At 37.8% G+C, this 12,500-nt stretch overlaps 1 protein-coding gene across 8 annotated transcripts in view; it reads right to left on the bottom strand.

The window, feature by feature from the left end:
* The window catches only part of LOC138043260 (fibroblast growth factor receptor-like 1), a 34,436-nt gene that overhangs the window by 14,124 nt on the left and 7,812 nt on the right, over positions 1–12,500 (bottom strand). For 2 of the 8 annotated variants that reach the window (XR_011131215.1, XM_068889449.1), the window contains exons 1-6: positions 8,240–8,800; positions 7,723–8,163; positions 4,536–4,823; positions 3,510–3,884; positions 924–1,007; positions 1–146 (exon numbers count right to left, since the gene is read on the bottom strand). The exon at positions 1–146 is cut by the window's left edge. Coding sequence is in view for 6 of the 8 variants with exons in the window: in XM_068889449.1 (XP_068745550.1) it covers positions 85–146; positions 924–1,007; positions 3,510–3,884; positions 4,536–4,823; positions 7,723–7,807 (894 nt within the window). In the remaining 2 variants the exon portion in view is untranslated. Of the gene's footprint in view, positions 147–923; positions 1,008–1,063; positions 2,792–3,509; positions 3,885–4,535; positions 4,824–5,741; positions 6,283–7,722; positions 8,164–8,239; positions 8,801–12,500 lie in introns of those variants that run through there. The other 6 variants (XR_011131216.1, XM_068889444.1, XM_068889446.1 and 3 more) reach the window with 6 other exon arrangements.

Here is a 12,500-nt window from a genome sequence, read left to right as displayed (position 1 = left end):
CTTCAAGATCTCAATCACACGTGCGATTTGCAATACTCCGCACACACAATGTATTTCAATAATTTAGAATGTACATTGTAAAACCTAGCTCTTCTCATGAATTATGCCAACCATCGTCGGAATCAGTTGCACGGTTCTTGCGTACTCTGTAAATATTAATACATACATACGTAACAATGGGATTAAGTGTCCTTAGCGGCCTAGCTTAAACTCTTCGTTGAGGAGAGGGACAGTGACAATGCAATGTTGTAGTATGGCATTGTTTTCATAGCAGAATCGGTAATTTTTAGGTGACTAGAATTATGTTCTGCTAATTTATTTACTCGTCAGTTGATTTATAACTTATTTATATAACAAATTAATTCAATATTTATCAAATAATTTATAATTGAAGCAGGTAACTAAGAAAACAGTAACTAGAAAGCGAAAATGTATAAGATTATGATTTAACCTGCACCCATAAATGTAAAACGTTAGATCTCAAACTTGCTTTTGGAGACATGCTATATCTTGACGACTGCAGAACAGCCGAGTTTCGCTCTATGAGTATTTTTACTCCCTCGTTTGATTTACAGTTAAATTACTCAAAATAAAGAGTTATTTACTCGGTGAATTTAGTGAAAAAAATTACACAAGTTTTGCGCAATGAGAGAAAAACACTTAATCAGTGAGTAACTATTTACTCACATATTTGGGTAAATCTGAGTTATACCTAGCTTACTCAAAATATTGAGTTACTTCAACTCACTATGTTGAGTAAAAAATCTAACTCATGTTGTGAGTAATGTAACTCAAGATATTGTGTAAAACGCTTACTTTACTCATAAAGTGAGTCAACTTTACTCCTTATCAAAAATGCTTTTTTTGCTTTTTTCTTTAGGGAAAACAGTTACCTCTTAGTACTTAAAAAAAAAAATACTGACCTCTGGTTGGTAGCGTTCCCAGGTTTTCTGAATTGGCTTGGTTGCTCTTTTCAGAATTTACTGTTGCGTGAGTCAGGGTGTCTGCTGACAACAACAACAACAAAATGCTGAAAAATTGTCAGTGCTAATCACTGCACCTCTCTATCCACTTCCTCCTCCTATAGAGAGCTCTTAGAGGAGCAATGATTATTTTTAAATTAGTTAAGGACGTCAAGAGTACTGCTTCTTGTTATAGTTACAGCTCTGTTGCGCATGGTTCAAAATTGACCAAAGCCATAAGTGATGATTTTCAGTAAATTTACCAAGAGGTTTGAATGATTATACAAATGCACCCTTGCTGTGCTATGGTACCTAAAATTACATGAAGAGGCAAGATAAAAATAATATTCTTATATTTCCCTGTCATACATGGCGAAGATTTTGCATACAGTCATTATAATAGTGGGTTTTAGTGTACAACACCTGATTCAATAGCAGCGCAATTAAGATTAGGAAATCCAAGGAACGATTTGCAAATGCTGCAGTAACTAATTTCAATTGCCATGAGGCCATCCCCTTTTTTTTCTCCTTTTCGCGTCGTCCGACCGACCCAAATTTTTGGCATTTTCAAAACAAAAAAAAAAACAAAAAAAAACAGCTAACGACGTTTTTAAGCCATTTTATGTAGCATAGGAGTTTCGGTCGTTGATCCTTTTGCCCACGCTGTCTTAATTTTGCAACAACCTTCACCAACGTTTCCGCCATATTGATTTTGGGTTCATGTCGTGTTGTTTTCCTGGCTCCACAGCTATTATGCTGGGGTACCAGGGCTCCGATTCCGAGAATGCTTATGATTGTTTTTTAGGCTTTTTTTTTTTTCAATCCGATCGACCGACCCGATATCAGGAAACGCATTCGACGGTAAACGAAAAAAAAAGTGGATGTCCTGATGGCAAGAAGAAGGTGACAGATAATTCATTCTAAAAGTCGCTAAACCAATATTAACTAAAATACGTTTCTCGTGTAAAAGGAGAGTTGGGTCAAGGGAACAATTTTATGATTTTCATGCTGTTTGGCAAAGAAATAATTCTCTCTGACCTTGGCTCATTATGCCTACTGTGAAGATTCTTTAAAGGTTCCCGGAAATAAACAAAGATACCTTTTCCTTTTTTTTAGGAAGAGACAGCCATGACTAATTTTTGGCCATGTTCTCAACCTGGGATTTTTAAAATTGGGCGAAAATTAACCTTTCAATTGACAACCGAGAAGACATAGAATAGACTCCATGAAGTGGAATTTTCCTATTTAATGGTCCGCCATTGCTAACATTAAAATCTTGAGAGAATTGGATCGAGGGGAAAATGACGTCAAAGACTCAATAGTTTAAGAATAATATACAGCACTGGAATTTCGGGCTTTCAGACTTTTAAACTCTTGTTTTGCATATATGATAATTGACCGCCGTTTCGAAAGTATCTGTTAGCATTTCACTTATGCAGTGAAAACTTCAGTAATATTGGAACTTATGCTGACTTTAAGCACCGTTTACTTACCTACAACTTTTAATGTGTAGGTATGATTAATAGAGCCATAGCAGTTGGATACAACACACGTATACCTTCCAGAGTCCAAGGGAACCAAATCCTTTAGTTTGAGGTACCACATGTTTGTCTTGAGCCGAGGTAGTCACACTCGGAGAATTGTTTACGAAAAAAATATGAAGTCAACCAAGCTAGTGAGTAAATGACGTCTCTTTTTCCTAGATCCAACTCTCTGAGGTCCAATCGTTCATGAAATCCAAAACTTACTCTCAAAGTAAACAACCTTTGGATAAAAATCAAAGCCCAAAATTTTGCCAGTCAAGTGTTAAGGAATCACACTTTCAAAATCTGAAGAAAAATGAAAGTGATTTCTTTTTATCATAGTACCAATTTAAGTTAACAAACCACAGCATTATTTTGGGTTTTTTTACTAATCTTAATACACTTTTTAGTAGTCTACAAAGAGATCTGACAAATGGCACGAAAGCGTCCCTTTTTATGCCTGTTAAAAAAAGAAGCGAACAAACACTGGATGAATTTACTACGTGGAACGGTGGAAATAGTGTTTGGAGTTTACCATGTAAAATTGCGAATGTGGTGTACATTTTCTTTGGAACTATACAATGCTATAAAAGTGAATGGCTTACCAAGAGGGGGTATACCTGGCAGGCAATTGTTAGTAGTGTAAAGCCCAAAAGAAGAAAAAATTAAATGAGAAACAATGAATGCTTTCTTTAGAAATGGGGTTGGCCTTCTTAACAACAAGATTACCTTTAAACTATGAATAAAATTGCTTGGCCTGAGAAACAGGAAACATAGTTATTATCATTTGTCAGCTACAACCGGCTGAACAAGTTCAATTAAAGGATAAAACAGTCGGAGGCGTTTTTAGCACTTAAGAGTAATCAAGCTTGTTCTCTAAAGTAATAAACCCTACATTACAATTTAAAAAAATATAACTGTAAGCTCCATACAAAAGTCGCGACAAGGTAGTACTTTGAGTTAAGCATATGAACACGTCGGAAAGCATGAAAAGTCTTAATCAGATTTCAATGTAAGATCTTACCGCCTGATCCTCTCCATAGTTTATTAAGGGCGGTCAAAAACGCATTTCGGTAATCATAACCAAGATGGTTGCTGACGTAACACGTGTACATTCCCAAGTCCTTTGATGTTACGTTTGGAATGTTAACTTTAACCCCGTACTTTCCTTCCACATACACAGTTTCATACTGTGTAGGGTTGACAAGTGAGTATGATCCATTTTGAAAATCAATTGGACTTGGGTATGTCTTGGGTACAGCCTTCCATTTCAGCCATCGAAAATCTGGCAAGGTGCCACTTAAGAGAACAACGCATGTCAAAGAAGCGTTTTCTCCAAGCAGCACACTGGTGTTTTGAGGGTAGCTACACTTCAGAATAGGCCTGGTCCGAGATTTTTCTGTTAAAGAAAATAAGATAAAAAATATGATCTAATTGTAGAGATTAACGGGGTGAGACACGTATTGCATGGATTGGCTTGCGGCAAGGCCTATAGGACGGAAGACTATTCCAACTTGTACAGGAAACAACTTTCTTTTGATCGTAACTTAATACTGAAACATCCGAAACGGTAAAGGCACTCCAAAAAATAAAAGTAAATAAACGTGCCTGAGATTGTTTTGTCAAAATATCACAAAACTGATGGAAACGAATTGATTAAACAAATATAGTGTCGTGTCTTGTGTTATACCGAGCGATTTGCGTAAACAAAAGTGAGGAAAACTGTAAAGTTATTCTAGGATCCTGCTTGGTTGATAGTTTTTGCCACCAAGTATTTGTAGTGTTATTGGCTCGTCTATCCTTTCTGTATCCTTTGGTAGGAAATCAAGTCTGCATGACTGAACTCAGTTCCAGTGAATTGAATTTTCCATGTAAAGCATGTAAAGCATGTAAAGCAAATATGTCCATATTTATTTGGCCATCTCTGAGATATCGTGCTCTTAAAATTTGGTGCGACGCCGTTTCGAAAGTATCTGTTAGCATTTCACTTATGCAGTGAAAACTTCAGTAATATTGGAACTTATGCTGACTTTAAGCACCGTTTACTTACCTACAACTTTTAGTGTGTAGGTATGATTAATAGAGCCATAGGAGTTGGATACAACACACGTGTACCTTCCAGAGTCCAAGGGAACCAAATCCTTTAGTTTGAGGTACCACATGTTTGTCTTGAGCCGAGGTTGTAGTCGTCTCTCTATGGTAGCTTGGCCATCCTTGAACCATTGAAATTTTAGTGGTGTTGAGCCATTGGCTTTGCACTTCATTCGAATATTATGCCGAGCTGGCCAGGCAATAAACCTTTGTCTCATTCTGATAGAATCTACAAATCTGGGTGAATCTAAAAATTAAAAAAAAAAAAGGAAATTATGACAGTGCGGCAAGAAGCCGACTTCATTGGTTGACTTCATATTTTTTCGTAAACAATTCTCCGAGTGTGATTCAGCCGAAAGCATTTACATTGCGTAAGTAATATTTGGAAAATACAAGCGAAAAAGCATTTACATTGCGTAACTAATATTTGAAAAATACAAGCGAAAAAGCTTAAAAATTAAAAATTTGGCAATGAGAAAAAAACGTCGATGAGAGAAGCCATCCACTAAATTTTCCTTTATCACGATACTCCGAACACAATTTGATAGAAATCCATCGACGTGCGTGGAAAAAAAACATTTAAAATTTAATCAAAGGCGCTCTCTTTTGTTTTGTTTAGACCTACTTTCGACGAGTAAAGCCGTTACAAAATAGATTTTAGTCTGTTGTGGAAAACTTTTGGCTGTTGCCGTTCAAAGGTCTTTAATGAAGTCCTCTGGCCTTTAAAAGTCTTGGATTTGAAAGAGCTGCAACATGAAGCACTCTCAAGATCACAGATTATTGATCATTGATCATTGATCATTGATCAATCCCTATCATAAGCAACCGATTCAGCCGAGACAAACCTCTGTGATACATAGCAACTACAAACGTTGCTCATAAATGGTGTCACTTCTTCACTTGAACGTTTTGCTTGTATGTCATCTTCATTTATACGTTGATGTTTTACGTGAATCATATCGCAGATATTTTTCAAAACCAAACGCCCCTCTTCAGGCAAGAAAGGTGTGAGACCTGGAAGCTGGATTTCGTTCCTGACGAAAGTTTTTTAAACACAGAGAAGGGGAAGCCTTGAGCAGCAATCAGTAATGCAATGACTTGTTCATTTGATCAGTGACAGAGTTTACAGTGGTGCATTTGCCGGATTGTATACAATGACACTGACCTTCCTTGAATACTGCCAGTCTTAAATTAAGGTTACATTGAGGATGGTTGTCTCTTGATTATAAAGATGTTGTAACAGTTGAGGATCTTTGAGCCCGTTCATGCGACTTTTGCTGTAATTACACACGACCGTGAACCACAAGAAGTGTCGAGCCTTGAACCGTCTTCGGAGAACAACTTTGGCTTTATTTTTTACGTTTTACAAATTGAAATGCTCTGTTCAGTCTCAGGCCCTGCTTCACTGTTTTATGTTTCTTTCGATTGACTGATAAGACCTAATATCCAAAATTAAGTCACAATGACATGTGCCCTGGGATGTAACCTAAAGTCTTGTATTTATTCTTATGTGGTTATTGGAAGCCGTACACGTTAGAGCTTAGAAATTAGAAGTTTAACAACTTTTTTCCCTTTTTGTTACACTCGCTGTCAAAGGAGATAAAAAAAATCTTGTTCCGAATCCGCACTGATATCAGGCGAGTTATCTGATCGACTTGTGTTTTAAGCAGCTGGTTAACTTTTGCGGTAATGAATAATCTTCCCTATCCTGGCCACTTCCCTAGCATTTATTGCCTATTACCTTATCGATAAGGCACTGCAAAAGCACTAACTTGATTGCTTAATTATACTGAATATTTTTATATGTTCTGCTTTCACTGTTAACTTTATTTTGCAGTATGTACAACATCTAAAAATATTTCATGACTCGCAATGACTTGTACCATTTGTAAACAGCGTGTGCTACACGAATCACCTCGCTGATCAAGAGGATATTGATGTTTGATGCTACATCGTGTACCAACGGAACTTGCCGGTTGTCCAAGACCATCGCAGACTGGTGGGTCGCGTGTCGCTAAACGCACGATTGTAAATAAGAAGGTAATGGACTTAATAACAGTAGATTTTAGTTGATCCACGCGAGACAAAGATTAGCCTTGAGATATGAGAAAGCCATTTAGCGGGTAGATGTTTTTCATTGATCCTAACGCACGGTTCTGCTCGAAATATTACTTTTGATGATTGTGATCGAAACATGATTGTTTCAGTCGACGACAGACCACAAGGTATTGGATAGATGATGCTGACAGGCCTCGGAAATCTATCTCCTTTGACGTATCCTTTACGGAAATTGAAGCCCAATGGACCAAATTGAGACCATTGAAATGTCGTTATGGATATACATGTTGAGAGTTTTGCTTTGCAGTACTAATTTGAACGAACAAATACTACCCAGGTACAAACATGGCGAGGTGCTGCAGAAATTTCAACCTCTCACATCTTATTTTTGGCGGCTCCCAGTGAGGTTCTCCCCCACCGAATTCAAGATCGTTCCTTGAAGTTCCTTGGATAAACCTGAACAAAATTTGATTATTAATAACCCTTTTTTTTTCAATGTTGTGTTAAAAATTATAAACCAACGAGAAACTTCTTCTTTTCTTATGCTACCTTATGTTTACATGATTAGAATATTTTCGATCGTTTATATTTCTTTTTGAATGTAAACTTGTGTCCTATGACAATTCTTTCACAAAGCGAGGCGAGTTGATAATAAGAAGTGGCTTAATAAATGTAGAAAACGCTACCTTCTGTAAGATCGCTTCGCATAAGGGATAGAAACTAGGGATACACGACAGAGACAATGCGCTGTCGTTATTCTATAATACTCCAAGAAAAAGACAAAAAAAAGATATGTTTGTTCGGATGCCAGTGACTCAGGGACAATTAAACACGCTATGTGCAGTATACACTAAGCTCTTTCTTTCTCGCATGTAGCTTCTTATACCGAAGTAGAGTATTGAGTTTATTGGCATTTGAATCGCCAAAAAGCACCTCCCTGGTGCAACAAGGACAAAGATTAAGGGCATCCGCTTCACACTGTGAACCATGGCCCAAGGTCTAAAGATAACCAGCCTCCATTGCTACAGAGATGATGAAGCTATTTACACTGTAAACACACAAATTCGTTCATGTTTTTTTAGTCTTACCTGCTACACCAATTCTGATTTGTGTTGTGATCACAAACGCAGCCAAAGAGAGACTCCAAACAGTGTTGTAACACATAGTATGCATCTATAGCTTTGATTGAAGCTGGTTTGCGTTATCGATCTGCTCTACGACTTTGGAACTTTGGTTAAGAGCTGTTTGCAGCTTGTTTGTGTTAGAGTTGCCACGCTTAAGCCAGTGAGATGAGATATCGAGTGAACTGGCGCCAGATGGCGGAACTTTAATGTTTTATCAGGAAGGAAGTTATCTGCATTATAGGCTCATTCTTCGGAACTTGGATGGTTAAGATCTCTCAATTTCCTCACGTTTGACAATGCCTTCGCTGTTACGGGACAATCTTACTTGCATGTACCTCTTGATTGCAGCCAAGAGAGTTTGTTGTGGCTGCGTCCGTTTCGTTTGTTGAATTAATCTTTCAAAACCTGGTGGTTAAACAGTGTTTCTGTTATTCACAAATAACAAATACAGTAGTACAAATGAAAAATGAAAAATATTTACCTGACAAACAAAATAACGCTGACCATAGTTGTCTGGATACCGTCTTTAATTATTTAAAGAACTCAGTGTTTCCTTATTGGGATTAGGAAGAGGAACTGTTTACTTTTCTGAATTCCTCTGACCTTATACACCTGATTTTGTCGCTAACACTACACTGTTTTGCAATAGATCGCTTGCTGAAAAGCCCGCTGCGAGCCCTGGGTCATCACGGTCCCAGCATTGTAAGCAACCGCATTGCAATTCAGATCATCATTATCATCATCATCATAGCAGCCTGTCGTGGGCGACAATAGCTGTTTCATTTAGGTCTGATCAGATTCCTCCACACAGCTCTGTCCTTAGCCTTCTGCTGCCAGGAATTCTTGTAGCAACAACAAGATCTGTTGATATCACAAGATCTGTTGATATCACATAACAAGATCTGTTGATATCACAGTACATGATTCCTTTATAATTTGTCGTCCGTATATTAGCTTTGGTTGTGAGCAAAATGAAGGTTCCATAAAGCAATTTAGGTTTAATTTTTAGGGATTTGAAAGTCGAAAATGCGAGTATCCATATCTTCATCGTTGTCGCACACTGACGGGCCAAAGAAAGCGGAACAAGAATCAATTAATTTTTCGGTTATGGAAAAACCTTGATAAATTGATGTGGTCATTTGGCTGCATTACACGGGCTGTCCTATCTATGTAGCTCCGCACGATGCACTCTTGATTTTAAAATTTATTTCAGATGGTGGTGCTCTGAACTGCTGTGCAATTTGGTATCAAATGATAAGGATTACACCGCTTTGACGAAAGAGGGCGGATGTTCTCAAGTTGGGAGTAGCTTTCACTTCATCTTTCTCTTTCTACTTTCTTCTCGGCTGTTTGTGTTACTGAAACATGATATGATATGATCTGTACCTCCGAGAATGAATGTTAGTTTCTCATGAACAATTTAATTGCTTTTGAAAATTCAAGTTCAGGTTTGCCTTTGGGATGTCACTTTGTAGTGCACATGGGAGTTATTTTCTTCTGTACTAATACTCTTACAATTATTTCGTTAGGCTATACGCAGCCCACAAGTGGCAGCATTTACATGTTTTCCAATGAAAATAAACTTTAACCATTTTTATGAGTGACCTTTTTCAGTTCAACTCGTAATCGAAAAATTAGAGGGTTTGCAAAAAAAAAGGACATTTATGTCTCAATCTGGAATCACTGTGTTGAGCAGCAATCAAAATGTCCAATTCTGTCTTCACAAAGATACAAATCGCAAACTTAACGCATTAAACCACACAGGGGAACAGCATTGCTTGTTCGTTTACATGCAGCTACGTGACTCAAGGTGTTCAGTGCAAATGTCAAACGCGACATTCGAAGAAAACATGCTTTGTCATGTCAAGTTTCTGTGCTATCTTTTTTCCAACGTGTATCGACAACGACAACGATGTTGATGACGATTATTATTGAACTCCTCTTCCGTTTCATCTACAATATGACTATTTGAAACAATTAATAAGATCATAATAATGAAATAATGAAATTTATTTATAATGAAATTCATTACCTTATAATGAAATTTATTTATAATGAACTTTAGGTAGATGTCGAGTCTTCTAGCCCTGGGGCACTAATTGCGGACACTGGACATAGAAATCAAATCGGTTTAATTAAAAAAAAATCAAGCATGCGGAGAAAAACACCTGTCGGAGGAGAGAAGAGAACGAACGAACTCAACCCACATATGACACCATATCGGGGAATCGAACCAGCGCCTCATTAATGGGAGGCGAGTAAGCTCACCACTGTCCTAACATCGTTTCCAAAAAAAAACAGGTGCCAAAAAACAGATAGTTTGTATTTCCTCCAACAGAAAGCTTTCATCTGTCGACACAAGCTTTATACAACTGTCCCATGACCCCGGTTGTTTGTTGTTGTTGTTTTTTGTAATAATCTTATTTGTTGCATCATTCACTTTCATCCCACCGTCTCGCTTCAGGTTACTCCACACATCCCCTTCCTCCTGCGCGCCAAGAGAGAAAAGAAAATGATGGGAATTTGCGCAATAATTTCATCAGCTAGTTACCCAAAGTACAGAAGCAATAGGGTGTTAACAATGAAGGTGAAACTAATCCTTTTTCTTTCAATAATTCGTGTCAAACGAAAACCAATAATGGTACGTTTTTTCCTAGTACGTCACTGTTCACTTTATACAAATGACTAAGGACATTATAAGCAGAACATTTCGCCAAGAATAAATTTAAATGTTAATGTGGATTTAATGCCGTGTGTTTACCTTCTCACCTATGAATGCAATCACAACTCATGCTGAATAGAAACTTCTACCACTGAATAGCAGATGAATTAAACATTCCAGAAAGGAAATCTTAATTTTAAGAGTCAATGCTCTTCCTGTTTTAAGTCCTCTGTTAACAGCAGCCTTGATCACAAGGCATTACAAAACCGTCCAAGTTGATTAAAAAAACCGCAACAATTTTCCAGTGATTCACAATGTAAACAGTACGAAATCTTAAAGTCTGTAAAAGTCATCCCAATAAAGACTAATTCTAATTTAAGTCTACAAGTCTTTAAGCTTACAGCATTGCTAGCAGTTTTGACGTAAAGCTACTATTCAGCAAACATTTCAGTCCAGAGGATAGCCCTCTGACGTATGATCATGATAAACACGATACAACCGTGCATTTTTGAAAAACAAACGACATTCTGGATTTTGCACGGTATCGTAGCCGTATCGTATAATATGTCAATATTAGCGGCCCTTTACTGTTTTTATAAAATAACTTGAGCATCTTTGAGTAATCCGCCTAAGGCAGAGATCTACATAGTTGAGTTTTTTGATTTAGTTCCATCGGTTACCTAACTTAGCAAAATGTGCTGAAGAAGGTACAGACATATCCATGATAGTTAAAATCTAGTTGATGAAGTTTGCGAGAGACAGCTTTTTGAGGGAATAAGCTACGAGAGACCTGCGAAACAAAGGGTAATTCTTCTCAGCGACCAACTTAAACAAAATAGTTGAAGCTCCACCTACCTAACGTAAAGTTCAATTGGCAATTCTAATTCAAGTTGTTTTACCTAAGATGTACTGACCCCAACATTATTATAATTTATGCGATTAATAGAGTGGGGTTGGGAGGTAGTGTAGAGGAGGCCAAACCTCTTTGTGGGAAAGGGGAGGACAGGGGATTTCAAGGCTTTTAGCTGCCATCATTACATTTCCTCCACAGAAGAAACAAGTAGAGGCTTTTTGTATTTACGACTTGTTTTGCGTACTAGGGCTGCAAGGAAAAATACAGTTGGTTGTACAGGAGCCCATGAGTAGAGCTTGCCTCTACCATACACGTCCACCATGTGTCAACTTTTGAGCGTATCTTTCTATCTTTAAAACGCCACGAGTTCCTTGACTCTGCACGCACTGTTTTAAGTGGTCAATCAGAATAAAGTGATTGCCTAACAAAGAAAAAAAATAGCAGTAACAATGTATTTAAGGAGGCTCACAATAGTTTTAGGACTGGGTTCTAGCCGGGCGAATCACGCGCGTCACTCGCGGGATTTTTAAAAGCCATGGGGAAGGTAAACAACCATGGCAGCGCGTAATTTTTTTTGCCGAACTCTATTCATGTCTCGTTTTCAGGGTAAATCGCGTTTTTACGAAATATTTAGCCACCAAAAGTCTTTATTTGTACTATTAGCTAAAGAAAAAGCATATGTGGTGCGGAGAAGAAAATTTTATAGCTTTTATGTACGCGCTGCGATCCATCGTAAAGTCCCTGGAGTGGACTACGAAATTCCTGAGACCAAACCATTTACACGTTTACTTCTTTATCTTTCCTTGGCCGGCTTTGTATGTGGCTTTAGTTTACTTAATCCATCGGTGGCCTATGCTGGAGAAGATGACGAAAACTCTGTCGGTGCCAATTCTAGTCGCTTGAGCGTGTTGAAAAACCTTGTAAGGGCAAGTGAGGAAAAATCCCAGGAAACACAAATTGATACCGAGGAAGAGGACATTGAGCCCCCCAGGAAAACAGTGACCAGGTCAAAACAGACCAGTAACAAATAAAACTGAAGATATCGCAGTTTCTTTCGAAGAGTTCAAATGTAATCATTTTCCATTAATAGCAAAACATAGAGGAAGAGGATGCTGAAATGTTATCGGGCACAAGAATTGTCAACATGGAATTGCTAAAAAATGACCTCAGGTCTTGTTTACATTGTCAAGCAGGTGAGGTAAACTTTGTGCACTTTTCCAATGGTAA

This window comes from Montipora capricornis, chromosome 3 (genome assembly GCF_036669925.1).
Source record: "Montipora capricornis isolate CH-2021 chromosome 3, ASM3666992v2, whole genome shotgun sequence".
NCBI classification, from domain to species: domain Eukaryota; kingdom Metazoa; phylum Cnidaria; class Anthozoa; order Scleractinia; family Acroporidae; genus Montipora; species Montipora capricornis.
The sequence above is the reverse complement of the archived record's forward strand: the minus strand, read 5'-3'. Positions and strand labels throughout refer to the sequence as shown.